Raw genomic sequence first — 19,001 nt, forward strand, 5'->3', positions numbered from 1 at the left:
GGGCTCCCAGGGAGATGAGGAAGGGAGGGGTCTGACCAAATGAAGGACACTGATGTTGGATGTTGGGCAGGGGCTGGCTGGAGGAATGGGTGAGCAGCCAGGTCATCTGTGGCAAGCTGGCTCACGTCCCCCATGCCCAGCTGCCCTGCTATCAGCTGTGACGCCCAGCACAGAGCCGGCCAGGGGCGGGGGTGGAAGCTCTCTTGCTGCGGCCCCAGGGCCATTAGTGGCCTCAGGTGGTGCCAAAGGAACTGGTCCTGAGGCCCAGCGTTCTCCCCAGAGAGCCATGCGTGCACTCCTGAGGGGATGGGACCCTCCTCACAAGCCCTTGACCTGGGACCCGGGCTCCCCAGGAGGGCCCTGGCCACCGTCTACCCCCAGGAGAATGATTCAAGGGGACCAGGCTTTGGCATAAACATTTTTAGCCAAGTCCGCCAAGAACAGAGCCCTGAGAGAGCGGAGTGACAGCCCAGGACCTGGGACCCACCCATCTCAGATGTTTCAGGCACCTCAGACCCACCAAGGCCCACACCACGCATGAGTCACAAGGAGAGCGCAGTGAACCGAGAGCCGGGGCCCACCCTCTGCACCTGAGGCTGTCAGGCCGGGCAGTGGGGCACAGCCAGTCAATCGGCAGCCCCCTCTGCTGACCACACCCCCGTGTGCCCCTCTAGCCTTGCTCTGACCTCTGACCTCCAGACCACAGATGCCCACAGGCACCTGCCACTCAACACGGCCAGCCCTGAATTCCTCATCCTCCCCCAAACCTGCTTTTCTCCTGCTGACTCCCTCCAGAAGCGGCTCTGCTCTCCATCCACCTGCTCTGGCCAGAGCCAGGGAATCATTCTGGACCTTCCTTGGGCCCTCACACTCAATCCACCATCAAAGCCTGTCTAGTACAGAGCAGCACAGCGAGGGGGCTCAGCCCCTTACTAGAGGCATGAATCTGGGCAATTCACCTCTCCATGCCTCAGTTTCCTCATCTGTAAAATGTGGATCATTCTACTTCCTACCTCATGAGATTTTTATGATTAGCTAATACATGTGAAATTCTCAGAACAGCACTTGGCACAGCGAGTGTTCCTTATGAGGCTGTTACCACCATGATGCCTCCTGAAGAGTCCACGCTGCCCTCTGCTTCTCTCACCCCACGTCCCCACGTCCCTGCCTTGGGTGAAGGCTTCGTCCAGTTGCCCCTCATCACCACCCCCAGCCCACCTCTTACGCTGCAGCAAGAGTGAGCGTCTGAATCCCGGGGATCCCTGTGCCCCAACAGCCCCCAGGGCTGAGCTTGCCTTAGCAAACCCTGGAGGTCTGTCGCCTCTGGACTGCAGTTTCCCTTGCAGCCCCAGGAGGCAGCAGGCATTTTGGGCTCCTGCGTCTGTGCCCGGCAGTCCGCTCTCCAAAGGCTGACTCCTTCCCCCCCGGAGTTCACGTAGGGCGTCCCCTCCTCCAGGAAGCGTCTCCGATTTTGATTTGCGTGAGATGCACCTGCTCTGAGCTACTAGGGCACACGCCTCAAGCCCCTAACACACTTTCTTTCATTTGCTCACTTCTGCCTCATCACCCCCAGGAGGGCTTGAGGCAGGGTCATTTCTGATAAAGGTGCACTTCCCAACTGGGGTACAAAGGACCAGAGCGGCACTGTGGCAGGCAGCCAGGGTCACGGATTCCTGATTTGCAGCATGAAGGCATTTCTCATGCATTCCCGACAGCGGCTGGGATGATAAGATTTAGAGGGGGCATAGAATACATTTGCATATATTTACGCTTAATCCCATAGAAAGTAGAAAGAGGCCTGTTTATTATTAAGTCCATTTAATAGCTGGGAAAACTGAGGTCCAGAGAAGTGAAGTTGCCCAAAGCCACAAAGGTGATTAATGGGATGAGATTATTAAATACTTCCTAAGGACCAGGCATTTTGCTTGTGTGATATTATAAAGCAGTTATTCTTAATGTCAGGTTGAAGATGAGGAAAGCAAGGTTCAGAGCAGGTGAGTGGTGAGCTCCAAATCACCCAGCTGTAGAGGAGACGCTCCCCCTTCTGCCAGGGCCCCGGGACCCGGAGGACCCCCATTCTCCTTCACCCCCCAGCGCCCCCTTTTCCTGAAGGTGATAATCAGCCGTGTTAATACAAGGCTAAACAGAAACTGTGGTCCCCAACATGGCCTTGGGGGAAGGAGGGGTGCCGTCACTCCCACCAGCCAGCTCCTCCTGGAGATTCCATCAGAGAAGTAAGAGGCTGGGGATCAGAGACACAATGCTCCCCATTCAGGTGAGCCTGGCCGCCCCGGCGGGCCCACAGCTGCCGTCGCTGCAGGGAGATTTATGACCTGTTCTAAATGTCACCTTTTCAACTCCCCGCGCTGGCTCCACCACCTTTGGACTCAGCATGGGCTGGACTGCTGGCCAAGCATGGCTGGGGAGACGTGCAGTCGCTCACCGCCACACACGAACGCTCCCGGGGAAAGGGCCCGGCCGAGCCAGGAAGGGAGGGCGCGTGGGTGCCAGGCACCCCGTACCTGCAGCCTGCAATGAGCTCATCCATCAGCTGAGCCACCAGGGAGTCCACGTCCTCGGCAGAGTGCTGAGCCTTCAGGGCCAAGTGGACCTGCTCCAGGCCGGCTTCCTGTGGAACGGGCGGGCAGGGGTTGGGAGGGTCACCGTGGGACAGACCCTTAACCCCAGGCAATGTCACCACAGCCCGGTCCCACCAAAAAGAGAGAACGGTTAGAGCCGAGAAGGCAGAGCCCAGACCCCACAAACCAGCATCTGTCTTGGCTCAAGAAGCTTCCAGGATTCCCCACACCAAACAGATCCAAATTCCCAAGCCTGGGACGCCCACCCCACGGGCTCTCCACGGGTCCCCGTCAAGCCAGGTCTAAGGTCTCATAGGTAAGTGACCTTGGAGCCGGCTCCCCTTCCCCCCGCCCCGGCACCCTCTCTCCTTTCCAAGTCCTGCTACCCAAGCAGGCTTGGGTCCCTCCTCCTTCCTTCAGGAGCGCTCAGACAACCTGCAGTAATGGGGCTGCCCTCTCCAAACTCCTGTGGCCAGGTTGTACCCCAGTGGCACCTGGTCTCCTCCATGGAGCTCTCCTTCCTGGGCCTCAGGCCTGAGCTGGGAGGCAGAGATCTCTCATGGGACACCCCTCAGGCCAAGGACTTGCCCCTCAGCCCCCCACACCCTTCCCCACCTCAACCTTCCTGAGCGTGTGCCGTGTGCTCCACCCTGGGACCACCATGCTGGGCACAGACAGGCCCTGGAAGGATCAGCGAACCCCTGCCCGCAGGGAACGGCTTGGAGAGAACAGCTGGCCCAGAAGATGCTGGACTTGCACAGCATCGACTCCGAGTTCTCCCAAACCAGGTATGGGCTGGTCCCCTCCCTGCCACAGAGCTCTGGGTCTCAGGGAAAGTGTGGTTCACCACGGCCCCTGACTGGGGCCTGCATCCCCCCCCCCAGCCACTCTAAAATCCCCACCCCCGCTTCCCTTTCCCTCCTCCACCTGCCCAAGCCTCTCCAACCCCCTTCCCTCCACCCTGCTGCCCCTCGCAGGCCCCAGCAGCATGGCCACGCCTGCCTCCCCATGTCCCCACGGGCCACACACCTCGCGGGTGAGCCTCCACCCCAGGCACACACAGAGGGGGCTGGGAACCACCACCAGGATCGCCTCACCCTGGCCTCTACACCTCTGCCCACTCTGATTCTCCTCCACTCCCTGGCCAAGCACCAGGCCTGCAACTCCCAGCCTCCACCATTAACCCCCGGCCACATCCAAGACAGGACTCATCACCTGACCTCGTAGACCCTGTTCTTCTCCCCAGCTTCCCAATTCCCCAGTCACCGGAGTCCCTCCTCACAGCCCCCAATTCAACAGACCACCAAGTCCTGGCAGCTCAAGTCCTTCAGTATTTTCCCTGAGGTCAGCTCCTTCCCAGAGCCCAATCATCCTCCCCTGGACCCCTGCAAGGACATCCTAACGAGCTCCCAACTCCCCTCACTGGACGCGGCCCCCCTGCCGCCACGCGATGCCTTCCTGATGCTCCTTGGTCCCTCTCCCCTCCGAGCCGCCCTCCCTAGGGACTCCTGGAGCAGAATGTGAGTTTGAGTCTCTGCAGGAGAGGGGTGGGTGAACCTACACTCTGCTTTACTAAGCTGACTCTAGGCTGACTCGTGAAGACAGGGGCAGCAGCTGTTCATGTCTACCCTCTAGCTAGAAGTTCCCAGCACAATTCTTGCTGTGGCAAGAGTCAAAGGCACTTGATGAACGAATGAAGGAAGGAAGGAATGGGCGGTGGCTCTGTCCTCTGCTCCCAGCTCAGTTCCTCTCAGCTTTTTCTCTGTGCTATCTCCTACATCAGACTGGGGGCACCCCCAGGGCTGTGCTCCCTCCCTCTCCTCTATTCCCAGTAGGCAGGACAGGATCACAAGCCCGGCCTGGTCAGGTTTCAGGGGACCCCAGGCATCATGAGGTCTGCAGGCTTAGCACCCACGGAAGCAGGTCTGAAGACACCCACCAGGGGTGCGCGCACAGGTTATTGTGGGTGGGGCCGGCTTCCACTCACCAGCTGGTCAGCGATCCTAAGCAGCTTGTTCTGAGCCTCGACTCTGTGGCTGATGTCCTCCCAGTAGGATGACAGCACCACCACGGGCTTCACGTTGCCCCAGGGTAAGTAGTAGTAGTGGCATCCTGGAAGGACCCAAGGGCCTGGCGCTGAGCCAGGAGCGGAGTGGTGCGGGGACCCAGGGGAGGATGGATGCGAGCACCTGCTCCCCCACTGAGAACTCCCGTGGATAGCCGCGGCTCGGCCAGTATCCCCCAGTGCCCAGACAAGGTGCCAGAGTTCCCTTCCCACGTGGGACAGGCAGCTGCCACCCTCATGAGGGCTCCTTAACGCATCAAAACCGAGGGGCTGTTAGAAGGGCCCTGGGAATCCCACACTCTCCGAAATCTCTATGCCAAGCCCGCAGCCACCGTGTGATAACTGATCGCCACAAGTCAGGATCAATGCTGACCACTGCTGGTTTCGAGAACCCAATCTATGGGTCCCAGCAGGGATGCACCTGGAGATGAGCAGGGGAAGGCGGCACGGGGGTGGGGTGGGGGGGTGGGGTGGGGGGAAGCAAACCAGGGGGTCCCCCAAACAGGTGTGCCCAGGGCCAGAGCCTTTGGGCGAGCCTCCAGCAGCTTTCCCCAGGGGGCAGGATTTAGGGCTCAGCCCACTGCTCAGTGGTCTGGGTCCCAGCCAGGCGCGTGGTCTCTGGCCTCACCATCAAAGACCGCCCGGCTGTACTGGGTGGTGGAGGCCAGTGGCAGGCAGGTCGTGTCGAACTTGTTCCCGTAGTTCCCGATGCTGACCTCAAACTGGACCGCGTCGTCAACGTCCTGCAGCATGGTGGCCGAGTAGAAGGCGGCAAAGAGCGAGTATTTGCGCCTCCGGAGGTATTTCTGGGGGCAGAGAGGGCAGCAGCGGGGTCAGGGGGAGGAGGGAAGAAGACACCAGCATGGGGAGGGGTCACGTGTCTCGCAGGCCCTGGCCATGCCCGGCACCCAATAAATCCTGGCTGGACGGATGGGTGGCGAGTGGTCCAGCTCTGCCCCACAGCCCAGATTTGGTTAGTAACTGAGCAAACACATTCCAGGCCTGTGTGTTTGGCCATGTTCCTCTAATAAGGTCCATGCCTCCAAGGTCATGCTGCTCCTTAATCCAAACAAACAGCGATGGCACCGCCACCCCGGGGAGCCTGCTCCCGCATCTGCTGTTCAGAAGGGGCCGAAGGCTCTAAGCCACCATGCCCCCACCCAGAGCACCCACCCTGCACCACTGAGGCTCTCCACCATGCCAGCCAGCTCTGCAGCAGTGCACGCTGCCACGTGCGTGGGATGAACGAATACCATTGTCCCCTCCGGGCATCGGGCACGGGGCTGAGGACATGGCAGGCACTCAACCACACACCCCAGCCTGAACCAAGATGACTTTACGATCCCCTTTGTGGAAGGCAGAGAGTAGAGGGATTATACGACTGGGTTTTTAGATAACGTGCACAGTGCTAACAGCTAACACTTACTGAGTGCTTCCTGCATGCAGGTATGAATTACTTTAATTCTCACAACAATCTCATGAGGCGAGTATAATTATTACCCCCACTTTACACATAGGGAAACTGATACAACAGATAGGTGGTCAAGTCAGAACTCAAACCAGCACTGACTACAGAGTCTGAAAGTGTACACAACCATGAGGACTCCATACAGCTGTCTCCTGGACACAAGGCCCAGCTCTACCACTTGCTGCTCTGCTACATTCGAGCCTCAGTCTCCTCATCTGTAAAATGGAGATACTCATAGCAGCCACCTAGAGGTGCTGGGAGGACTCAGTGACATCAAGAGTGTCACCAGCTAGGGAGGGTGGGAGGGAGAGAGACGCAAGAGGGAAGAGATATGGGAACATATGTATATGTATAACGGATTCACTTTGTTATAAAGGAGAAACTAACACACCATTGTAAAGCAATTATACCCCAATAAAGATGTAAAAAAAAAAAAAAAGACTGTCACCAGCACAGTGTGTGACACAGTCAGTGATTAAAGGGTTAGCTATTCTTACATTATTATTATTAATAAAATAGCCTCTCATTGTGCATTGAGCTCTAGACTTTAAAAACCTTCATTTATCTTCTTTGAGCCTCTGAACATTCCTTAGGGAGGCAGGGTAGGTGTTGGGTTACTCTGAGGCCCAGAGGTGTGAAGGCACATGAGTGAGGGTGGAACTGAGCCCTCCTCCGCCAGCCCCACTTGGCCACCGCCCTCTTGGCCCCTCCCAGGGCCACGCCCCTTACCTCCACCCGAAGGATGTCATCCGCAGGGAGATCTTCCACCTTCTGTTCGCTGTGCTCCACCAGCTTGGTCTCCAGGGAGAGCAGAAGCCGGCCTCGGTAGGCCACACCTTCCCCCTGAGAGGGGAGGCTGGGTCACCAGGAGCACGGTCGATGGAGGGGAGGAGGGGAAGGAAAGGAGCCTGGTCTGGCCCTGGGGTCAATCACCTCCCCGGCAACCAGGAGGGCCCTGAGCCACACCCCATCACTCTGCAGGTGAGGAAACGGTGGCCCAGAGAGTTCATGGGACATGCCACCCTGATGGTCAGCACCAGAGTCCAACCTAGCCAGGGAGAATGAAACCTGAGACAGATGGAGGCTGGGCCCCCAGAGGCCAGGAAAATTAGGGGGGGTGAGGGGAGGGGGGGGTCAGGCTGGCCCTGAAGGAGAGGCAAAGGGAAGGGAGTGGGAGGGAAGAAGGGGCCAGGAGGGGGTCAGGGGGAAGAAGGGTTCTCTGAGGGGGTGGCTGCCAGACCCTGGGCCCACTCAAGTCCCGTCAGGCCCTTGGAGTCCAGGCCAACTGCAGATACTGCCCAGGCCAGGGGGGGAAGACCCTGTATGCAGGCCTGGGGCTCTGGGGGCTGTGGGTTCCTGTCTGACTCACCTTGCCCGTGTTGAGCTCTGCATAGGGGTCCGGGAAGCCAGTGAACTCCCTGGGGCTGCCGTAGAGGTTGACATAGCAGGGCCCGAAGGTGGGGAGGAAGCCCAGATGGTCATCCACTGGGAGACACAGGTGCGGATCAGAGGGGCCGCCCAGCCGAGATTTCTAGCACTCCACCCAGCCACCTTCGGGCCGGAGACCATCCCCAGCCCTCAGTTCCTCGCACATGCATGGGATGCAGCCCCCATAAATGTATAAAGGATAGTGACACCCATGAGAGCTGTCTCCCGTACGTCCCTTTAATCCTCGCCACCATGCTGTGATGTGGAGATTTGCATTGATTTTATTAGTCTCGTTTCACAGATGAGGAAACTGAAGCCAAGAGATGCGCAGGAATACATGACTACAGAGAGGCACGACCCAACATGATCTAACCTCAAAGCGCATGCACTCAGCCAGCGTGCAAAGCTGGGGCTCAGGGGCCTCCCTTGCCCTGCCCCTCTCAGGCCATACCCTGTCCTGCATGCCCTCCTCATCCTGCAGTTACATCTGTGTCTCAGGCCATCTGGCCTGCGGGGAGGCACAAAGGAGGCCCAGGAGCCTGGTGACCAGAGACTCCATCTCTCAGGTGCCAGGGAGGGGGCCCAGCTTGATGCCACCTCACACACAGGGCAGCCCCCAGGCACATGTCTCCTCCACCCTTGTGTCCTTATGAAGTTGAGACAGACCATCTAACAGCCTTGACTCATCCTGGCATCCCTCCCCTTCCTTACATTGTGCAAAGAACGATATTTCAGTGGAGCAAGTTGGAGGAGAGTTTGAGAATGACACGAGTGATGAGGGAAGATCTTTTCTCCACATCACTTCCATCCTTTTTTGGAGGCTCTCTTTTGTTAATGTCATGACTTTCTAACTGACAGCCAAGTTTCCCAGGATGGGACTTCACTGGCCTGATTCTGAGAATCTTGAAAAGCCAGGGTGCCCCTTCCAGAGGAAGGAAGAGGTCATTTCCAGAATGGCAAAGGTGGGAGGTGGGCCCAGGAGCAGGTACCATCTGGGATGCTCCAATCCATAAGATCATGGGTGGGGCAAGGTAGGCACAAAATAAATGGCCTCAGCAAGGAAGTACTTGAGCCAGACTCAAGGACTGACTGCAAACTCTGAGTGCTCAGACCCTGGGCGTGAGCTCCGGGGCTTGAGCCCATCCCTGAGGAGTAAGATATCACCAACTAGAAGACAGGAGCATGCCTCTCCCAGAGCCCTGCACCCAGCATCACTCGTCCTCCAGTCCCCAGCACATGCTGGGCTCTGGCATTTGGGACAGGGGTGGGAGGCCTGATGGAACTGTTGTGAGCATTACTAATTATCTGTACTAACCACCTCGATTATAATTTACCTTGTAAATTTCAACTTCAGGAGTTTTCAACTCACCCTGGCCTCCTCCTCCTGGGCCCCAAGAGGCCTTACACTGCCCCTGCCTCATCATGTACTCCCCTGCCTGCTCTACCCCTTCCCTGCTGAAGAACTAAACTCTTTTGAGCTCCAGGGCCCAGCAGATTCTGGAAAGGGTTTAGAGAGTGGGAGGGAATTGCCTTTAAAGCGTTCCAAGCAATTTACATATTCAACCATGTTTGAGAGGTAACAGCCAAAGGTAAACTGGGATTGTGGTGGGGAATCTCAATCCCACCTCAGGCAAATCAAAAAATTCCCCGGCAACCAGCGCCCTCGCCCCTCCAGCAAAAACCTCAAGGCCCACACCCTTGTCATCCTGGAGGTGAAAGCACGTACGGTCTGTGGCTGGAGGAGGCGTGACCACACCTGCAGACTCCTCTGAAGTGTAAAGAAATGGAAAAGGGGTTAGGATGGGCATGGCTGGGTGGAGGACAGATTAGGTGAATGGGGCATGTGGATGGACAGTTGGCAGACAGACAGATGGAAACGCAGCTCCTGGACGGGGAGACAGATGTGGCCCGAGGCCCCAACCCCAGCCCAGCTGTGAATTTATCACACACTAAGTCAACAGCGCACCCCCCTCAGCCAGACGTAGCCCCAGTGCCCTAGTGAGCGCTCGGGTCTCTCCCCACGGGTGTCTGCCTACATGGCTGTGAGTTCTGTTTGCCAATTGGAAATTGGACCAGAAACTTGACTCAATACATTCCAGAAATAACACACGGACTTCCCTGGTGGTGCACTGGTTAAGAATCAGCCTGCCAATGCAGGGGACACAGGTTCGATCCCTAGTCCGGGAAGATCCCACGTGCTGCGGAGAAACTAGGCCCGTGCGCCACAACTGCTGAGCCTGCGCTCTAGAGCCCACGAGCCACAGCTACTGAGCCCACGTGCCACAATTGCTGAAGCCCACGTGACTAGAGCCTGTGCTTCCTCACAAGAGGAGCCACCGCAATGAAGCCCGCGCACTGCAACGAAGACCCAACACAGCCGAAAATAAATTAATTAATTAATTAATGTTAAAAAAAGAAATAACACAATAAAGAAAATGTGCTTTTCCATATTATACCCAGATAAGTGAGGAAAACAAAGTACAGATGCAAAGAAAGGGTGGGGGAAACGTGAAAGGGCCAGAGCTAGGCAGTGAGGCACACCCAGCGGTCCCTGCCACAGGCAGGTTGACTGCCCTGAGTGGAAGCATTTCAAGGCACAAGATCTCCACCTAGTGGTTATTTCCAGTATTACCACTGAGGGCACCGTGTTGCATTTTCACAACAGCAGGCACTGGGATCTGGCTTTTGACACCTGCCGTTTCAAATGAACCACAGTGCCAGGCACCCTCCATTAGCTAAAGGTTCTACTCTTGGCTATACCCTAAATGCTGGTGAGGAGTGTCTAGAAATAAGAGAAGCAAGAAAGGAGATGCTCTGGCATACTTTCGGCCTCTTGGAATCCGTCCCTCGCTTATAGGCAGGTACAAGATGCCCCCAAAAGAGTAGGCAGCCCTCGGTCTCCTTCCACGGTCCTCTCCGATTCTGCCTCTTCCCACACTCTGACCTTCCCTGTCTCCTCCTCCAACCATCTAAGCGTAGCCAAGTCTGGAGTCCTGATTGACCTGGGGTTGTGTTTGGTGAAACCCTAAATTATTTTCATTCATTGATCACATTTACCTATTGGTCTCCTTCAAAAAACAATACCTATTGCTATTTTCCTATAGCTCCATGATCAGAGTTAAGGGCCAAGAGCTGAGTAAAACATTGTGACGGAAGAATGAGGAGAGACACAGAAAGAAAGAGTGTGGGGAAGAGAAGAGGGAACGTGGAGCCTGGATACGAGGACAGGGACGACCAAGTGAGCCCAGAGGGCAGCACGGAGGGCAGTGAGGTGAGGCTCTGGGGAACCTGAGGCCCTGGGACCCACCCACTCAGCTCTCCACAGCAGGCCTCAGCTAGGAATGCCAGCTGGCAGAAGTCAGAGCTGCAGAAACCATAATTCATGGCCATTTTCATATCCACAGGAATAGGTTTTCATCAGTGGGGGAGCGAGGCCTCTGGTCACAGGGGAGTTTCAGCAACCACAGAGGACCGCCACGGGCACAGCTGCAGCCCCAGGAGAGCACGGCCAGGGCCCGCCGGAAGGAAACAGATTCCACTTTAAGCTCCTTCCAAATGATTAAAAACAGGCCCGGTCAGTTATCTAGGGCTAATGAGGCCGAGGTCATAGTTCCGACCCCCACGTGCTTCTTGCAGAAGCAAACATGGCTTTCCACCCACAGACCAACTCTGAATCCTGGCTGCAAACTAGTGCCCAGCCCAGACACAGACGGCCCCTGTCCTACCAGCCATCTGAACAACACGTGCCTCTGGTGGCTGGGAGGACCGAGTTAGGGGGCTGCAGAGTAGCCTTGTTCCCAACCACGCCTTTTCACTAATTCCCTCACTCATTCATTCGTTTGTTCAGCAAACCTAACAGGCACAGTGTAAGGCATGCTGAGACACGGCCCTGCTGACAACTGAGGCCAATGGCTCCTAATCTGGGGGCAGGGTCCCAGGTCTCCGGGTGCTGAGGATCATCCTGGGTCCTTCCCCTGTATCTGCAGACAGCTCATAAAGTCAAGGGCAGCGTCACCAGTGAAGCCAACCAAGACAAAGCCTCTATTTAATCCTCGTCACTCTTCTGCCAAAACACAAGTGTTCTGGTGTGTTTTCCCTAAGCCCAAGGAATAGGGGCTGGGGAAGCCTCAAAACACAGATGAATGCTCCCAGTTCTGTAGCCTGAGCAGCCCGGCCCAGCTCCCTCACCTGGGGAAGCCAGAGGGCAGGCCCTCCCAGCCCGGGACCCCGCGTCTCCTGGAGAAGCTGAGGCCACTACCTGCGGCCAGCCCTGCCGCTGCCTCTGCCTCTCGGCCCATCTCCCACGCCCACGGCTTGGCTGCCTGACACCAGCCCGCGCCAGGCAGGGGGAGAAACCAAGAACTGCTGGGAAATCCTCATCATCTATGTTCCAAAGACAAAAAGAAACGAACTTTGGATTTCGTAGCTGTGGAAAAAACGGCCTGAGTGCTATTTATGTAGCACGATTTTCGTACGTACAAAGTTATAAAAGAATCTGTGTAGGTTTCATGGGTCTCATGTTCCTGTTACCTTTCGAAAGTACTGCAGCTTCTAAGAAAAGCACTCCTTATTAAAAAACCAGTTTTTTACTAAATGTTTTGGAGCACAGGGTCCAAGGAATACTTAAGTGTGCCCAGGCAAACTTGTGGGCAGAGGTGCTTAAGAGGTTAGTGTTAGGTCCTGTCCTAGCTGGAAATAAAAACAAAACACGAAAACAAAAACTCCTGGTTGGATCAAATAAGCTGGTGAACTGTGAGGCCAGGGAATATAGAGAAAGAACCCATTTTTACAGTTCGCTTTAGTTTGGGTTTTGAGAGCAGTGGGGAAATCAAGGGCCATGCATCACCCAGATGTTCTAGAACACCCCAGTGTGGAGAAAAACACAAAGATCTGAAAGTTGGGGTGACATTCTGAGGTGGCCTCAGGACAAGTGGGAAAAGCTTGGCCGGGAGAGAGGCAAGGGCTAACCTTCCAGGCCTAGAGGGAGCTTGGGAAGAACAGCTCCAGTTTGAGCAGTAAGTCTAACTCTTTTATTGCTACATAGATCAAGCTATTTAACTGCACATCTAAAACCGGTTAGCTGGTGGCAAGAAGATTCTCATTTAAGCCCAAAACAATCTGTGGGAGCCAGTGGTCCCTGAACCACGCGGGGTTGCCCATGGCCTGAGCGCCATCTAGTGGCCAAATAAACAGCTTTCTCACGTTCCCATTCAAATATTCATGATGACCCTGGAAAAGATCAAGGTCAACATCACCACCAAACGTGAAGACTGATGGGGGCACAGGGATCTAAACTCTCCCTCAGGTGGCTGACAGCTGGCGCAGCTATAGCCTCATGAAACGGCAGCTGTTGAAAAAGTCAGGTCACTTTGTGCTGTACCAGCGTCTGTCCTTGGACTCAGAGACAGGGATGGCACCAGCCAGGAAACTGGAGAAGAGGTTCCTTCCATGCCAGGAGTTCTGATCCACGAGGAGCCTAGAATACTCTCTCTCCCACCCACTCCCATGATACACTGCCCCCACCTCCAATCCTTCTACCTCTACATCCAACTCTCGGAACAGCAATCACAGAAGAAGCACCGCATCCTGGGACCAGCAGTTCCCACAGTTGGGAGGGGGAGGGGCTGGGGCAGGAGGAGCCCACATAGCAATGACTTCTGGAAGGGAGTTTCTGTGTATTCCACCAATTACAAGTATCAACGATGAAATCAGAATGACAGAATGCAGCTAGATGTTAAAGCTGAGTGAGGGCACCTGGGAGCTCATTGTAGAATTCTTTACTTTTATGTATGTTTGAATTTTCTATAATTCAAAGGTGGTTTTTGTTTTTTTTTAATGTTTCAGAGAATCTAGAAGGGATTGGTCAACTTCAAGAGTGCTAGGTGGAATCTTCCAGAAACTGGGCATGCTAACCTGTCCTCCAGATAAACATCTGAGAAGATGGGTGGACAGAGACCTACACATCCTGTCTGTGGAAAGACACCAACACTGACCAGATCTTGTGAGAGTAAATAAAGGGGGAGGGGGAAAACAGGGGGCCAACCAGTATAGGGAAACAGGGAGGAAATAGCATCTGTAAGATTCAAGAGAGTGTTCACCTGAAATTCTCAGAACACGATTTGGAATCCTCGGTAGAGTGCAGGAAGACATAGTTTTTGTGGAACAAAACAAAACTTGAGGGAGAGAACAAAGAGGAAAAGGAAAAGATAAAAAGAGAGACAGAGGGAAAGGAAGGCATGACAAGAAACTAAAAATGCAATAGTCAATTTTAAACCACATGGGAAGCAGTAAAAAGCAGAATTGGTACAGTGGGAAGAAAAATCAGATTAGGGATGCAGAAAGCCAGTAGTAGCAATACTAAACAACAGACATTACTTTGGGGTTTATTATGTACCAGAATGTAACATTTATAATCTCACTGGATCCTTACAAGAACCTTACAAGGCTGGGACTGGTGGGAGGAGACTGGAGCAACTCTCTCAAGCTGCCTGGTTCCAGAGCTCCCCTCTTACCCCTCCCGCACCCTGCCTTTAGCTGCTCAGGTAAACAATGTCAGAGTAAATGAAATCATCCCTCAACTCAGATTTAAGGATTCTCTATGTCTCAGACAAAATTCAAGGAAAAGAGTCCTGCACCTAGACAGATCAAAGGTATTTTTCAAACTGCAAGGAAAAAGAGACATTCCTACAAACAGCATCTAGTCAGAAAAAAAAAGAAAAGATTACCTACAAAGGAATCAAATCAGTCTCAGAAAACACACCAAAATAAATTCAAAATAGATTAAATATTTAAATGTAAAAAATAGAGATAAATATAACCTTGGGGTTTGCTGAAGGCCAAAAGCATGACATATGGAGCAGAAACCATACCTCCATTATTTAAATAAGAAATATTGAAAATAAACACAAGAAGTTAACTAGAAAGTTAAAAAGGAAACAACAAAATACGTCTAAAGAGTTAAAGAGTAGAAAGATGAGAGAATAAAAAATGAGAAAATATTAGAATTAATATCTAAATCCAAAAGCATATTCTTTGAAAAGTCCAATAAAGTAGGGAGAAAAAAAAAACTTCTAACTAGCCTAGTCAAGAAAAAGGAAAATTCAAACATATTTCATTAGAAGTAAGAAAGTAGAGAGAATTGTTTAAATTATAAAAGATTACTCCACACAACACTGTAAGTAAAAAAATTAGAAGACTTCAGTGTAATGAATGTTTTTCTAGGAAAATGTAGATTATCAAAATTAACTATAGTAAAAGTAACAAACTAAAAATACCAATGATCACAGGAGAAACTGAAAAGGTTTTAAAGAGCGAGTGCAACACCCACTCAAAAAGGGCACCCAGCCCATATGGTTTTATGGGTGAATTCTTTCAAACCCTCAAAAGACTATATTCTTATGATATATAAACTGTTCCAGATGTTAGAAAAGACTTTAAATCTTTCCAATTAATTTTACAGAGCCAGCATAGCCCAGATACCAAAACCTAAGAAGTAATAAGCAGACATACCAATTAAAGATAATAGAAAATCAAGAAATAGGCCCAAGAACACATTTAGGAATTTAGTATGGGATAAAAGTGGCAATTCAAAACGCAGGGAAAAGATTATTCAATATATAGCATTGGTATCACCACAGAACAATTTTGAAAAAAGTAATGTTAAACCCTTTCCTAATTCACTAAGGAAAAGATTAATATATTTAGCTGTGTACAATTTTTTAATTTCCATACGTTAAAAACTACTAAATGGTAAAATAAGACTGACAAAAATTATTTACAACATATATGATGGGAGAAAATTAACCTCCACATACATACACAACTCTTAAAAAAACAATGAGAAAAAGACAAGCATACCATCAGAAATATAGACAAAAGCATGAATAGGCAATTTACAACAGAATAAATTTAAAAGTATATAAATATATATAATTTGTAAATGTAAGATAATTATTAAAATATTTTAAAATTTACAACGGTCAACTTTACCAGGTATCAATGAAATAAAATTAAGGCAACAATGAAATTCACCCAACAAATTGACAAAATTCTTTTTAAATACCATTATTTTGCATTTTGTTGATGAGGGTGCAGCAAAATAAGCTTGAGTGATTAGAGTATAAATTAGTCCAGTCTTTTTGTAGGGCACTTTTGATATATACCAAAAGATTCAAAATGTTCAAATCTTTTAAAAATATTTATTTTTTTATTTATTTGGCTGGGCCAGGGCTTAGTTGTGGCATGTGGGATCTAGTTCCCTGACAAGGGATCGAACCTTGGGCCCCCTGCATTGGGAGCATGGAGTCTTAGCCACTGGACCACCAGGGAAGTCCCTAAAATGTTCGAATCTTTCAACACAGCAATTCCACTTCTAGGTATTTATGCAAAAGAAAAATCATGAATTACATAAAGATTCAGTTACAAAAATATTCAATATCAAGTTAGCTGTTTATAACATGGAAAAATTAGAAAACACTTAACTATTCCACATTTAGTTAATGTGGACTATGGTGTATTCACACAATGGAATGTGTGTATTCATTTAAAATTATACTGTAGAAGAATACTTAATAACATGAGTAAACATCTATGTTGTATTGCCAAGTGACAAAAAGCAATTTTCAAAACAATGGAAAATTGTTTCAAAGCCATGTTTTTCATGTACATACATACAGACAAACAGGTCCCAGAATGTTAATATTTACCTCTTGCCTGGGAGGGTAGGCTTATGGATAATTTTGTGACAATTTTATATTGTTCTTTCAGACTATCTCTTTTAAATTGTACAAAATGATCATGAACTACTTGTTCACAGGCCAATGAAAGCTTTTTCAAAACAGAAGCGCTAGAACACAGTCAGCCAACCCAGAACCCAGTGGATGGTGTGGCCACAGCCACCAATATCGTCTGCAGGAATGAATCCTCTCTATGCCATTCGGTGGTGTATCCCACCATCCGAAGTGGGCCAGTCCTAAATGCAAACCCATCTCTCTCACTGGCCAGAGCCCTTCTCCCTTGGAAATGGGCAGCAAAGACCTTATAATCTTCCCTTTTCTACAAACTCTCAAGACAGTAGGGGTGGAACAGGGGAGAGCACGGGGGGCCAGAGGGCAGCACAAAGGTGGAACGTACCTTCTATTTCTCCTCCAGAGGCAGAGATTTTCGACATACTCAGGTAGGTGGTGGCCACAATGTCGTTGTGCGTAAGGCGGTCCCTAGAGCAAAGGGGCAGAAAGGGCGTGAACAGGGGAGGGGGATCACAGGCCACAGCCCACCCAGGAAGGAAACGACCTCGGTTATACATCATTAGGGGTCCCAGTCTTCACACGGGGTATGTTATGGAGGCCTAGTAATCCTAGGCAAGAAAGTGTCACTCAAGACTCCTCTAGGAGGGACCCAGTCCATCCCCCCCACCATCAGCATCCCATCGGCCATGCTGGAGGTCTGCGGGCACAGCTGCAGGTTGAAAGGGAGGAGACCTGAGGCAGGAGGCAGGGCGGGGGAGCAGGAGGCCGCTCAGGGAGCCAGACCCCCAGGCCCAGGGAGAGCAAGGCTCTAGGAGCCAAGACACACCCGGACCAAGGAGAAAACCAGATGACCAGGAAGAAACTACCTCCAAGGCCACAGTCTTAATTAGCTTATGGTAGCTAATGCATAGCTCTTTTTTGTATCTGATTCTGTATGTGACAAAGCACTTTTAAACCCCCTTATCTCCAAGGATTCTCACAGCAGCCTTGAGGAACAGGTACTCTTACTAACATCTCTTTTGCATGGATGAAGAAACTGAGGCTCAGAGCCAGAAGGTCCTTGCCCGAGGTCAGCCTGGGAGGGAGGGGCAGAGCCAGAACTGAAACCCTAGTGTCCAGACTCCAGGTCCAGTGCTCGCACCGTGGCCCACGTGGCTTCTGTCTACAATACGGGGCCTGTCCTGCCTCCCAGAAGAAGGCCTCTCCCCTCCCCAGCCAGCATAAGGGACCATGGGGAGAAGCTTGAAGACTGACTGTCTTGTGCAGACCCTTCCTCTGTGCCCCACACCTGCCCCCCTAACAACCATATACAGTAATAGTCAGCATTTATTGGACTCCTCCTGAGAGCCAAGCAGTGTGCTAACACCGTCACGTGACTTGGCTCATTTAAACCTCATGTTGGCCCTGAGGCAGGTTCTGCAATTAGCCCTGGTTTCAGATGAAGAAGCTGAGGTAGGCAGGTTGGCAAAGCTGGGATTTGAGCAGAATATGCCTGACATGGAAACCAGAGCTATGCTTGCAGCAACCTGCTGCTTCCTTGCTAGGCTAGACCTAGAGTTCTCAATCCAGTGATTTTGACCCCAGGACATTTGGCAACGTCTGGAAACATTTTTGATATGGAGGGGAGTGGTAGAGAGAGGCCATGGTTGCAGCCAAACATCCTACAATGCACAGGACAGTCACCCACTGCAAAGACTTTTCCGGTCCAAAATGTCATAGTGCTGAGACTGAGGAACGCTGGATGGGGCAGGATCTATCTCCTTCCAGAAGGTTCCCCACGTGCATCTTCCCTCCTCTCGGGGCCCAGTAGGCCCTCTCTCCCTGCTGTGCATCCTTTGGCCACAGGAGGTTTCAGGAGATGACACCCACGCGCCCCATTGTGAAAGACCCGCCTTGGCATGGCAATTTCATTTTTCTTTTAAATCTTAAAGCCATGAGATACCAGATCTCTGCTGCTCCCTTCCTTTCTCTCTGTATTTCCCAGGGAGGTGATTAAGCTTTAAAGTTTTCTCTCAGGGCGGGGGCTACATTAGGAAGAGTGAATTGTCAGCACAGATCTGTATCCCTTTTCCTGGTGAATAACGTTAAGATGAACTGGAAAGTAAAAATTCCCTTAAACATTTTACAGTAAGGTTATCAATACCAGATAACTGACAGTTGATGACACTTTTAAACTGCCTTCATGACCAACCCCTAGAAAAGACCAGCCCTTGGAGAGGAATAGGATTTCTCACCTCTGGTCTTACCTGAATCTGGTGAGAAGGAAAGAGAATGGGAGGAGAGAGATTTTGTGTCAGGTTTTTTTTGCGGGGTAGGGGGTAGTTTGGGGGATTTTGTCTTTTAATGAAAGAAATTCTTTGAGAACTGAATGGAAGATTAAGTTACAGAGAAAAGGCCATATGGACCATATCGTATTTCTAGGATTCAGGTAATAACACAAGTTTATCTGAGTTTTCTGGGAAGAAAGCACTTTTCTGGATAGGAACTTGCAGCAACTGAATGCTTTCTGGCCAAGAGTTGGATTTTGGGGCTTGGGGTTGCTTTTGGAAAATACAGCAAGTCTGAAAATAGACTCACAATAAAAATGCCACTTCAGCCTAAACCAGAGAGGCAGCCACCAGATTCGGTAATGTGTTTGGATTGTACAGTATGCCGATGCCTCACACGGCTCACACGGACTCGGGCGAGGCCGTCCACAACACAGGGGACACGGC

General features: G+C 51.6%; 1 protein-coding gene across 1 annotated transcript in view; it reads right to left on the reverse strand.

Moving 5' to 3' along the window:
* The window catches only part of DYSF (dysferlin), a 199,741-nt gene that overhangs the window by 123,517 nt on the left and 57,223 nt on the right, over positions 1-19,001 (reverse strand). Inside the window, exons 15-21 of the mRNA XM_089922488.1 lie at positions 16,673-16,755; positions 9,267-9,308; positions 7,482-7,597; positions 6,842-6,955; positions 5,273-5,450; positions 4,567-4,691; positions 2,523-2,629 (exon numbers count right to left, since the gene is read on the reverse strand). Of these exons, the coding sequence (XP_089778614.1) occupies positions 2,523-2,629; positions 4,567-4,691; positions 5,273-5,450; positions 6,842-6,955; positions 7,482-7,597; positions 9,267-9,308; positions 16,673-16,755 (765 nt within the window). The remainder of the gene's footprint in view (positions 1-2,522; positions 2,630-4,566; positions 4,692-5,272; positions 5,451-6,841; positions 6,956-7,481; positions 7,598-9,266; positions 9,309-16,672; positions 16,756-19,001) is intronic.

This window comes from Delphinapterus leucas, chromosome 13 (genome assembly GCF_059928025.1).
Source record: "Delphinapterus leucas isolate spDelLeu-1000000601 "Yukka" chromosome 13, BTC_Dleu_Yukka2, whole genome shotgun sequence".
NCBI lineage: Eukaryota > Metazoa > Chordata > Mammalia > Artiodactyla > Monodontidae > Delphinapterus > Delphinapterus leucas.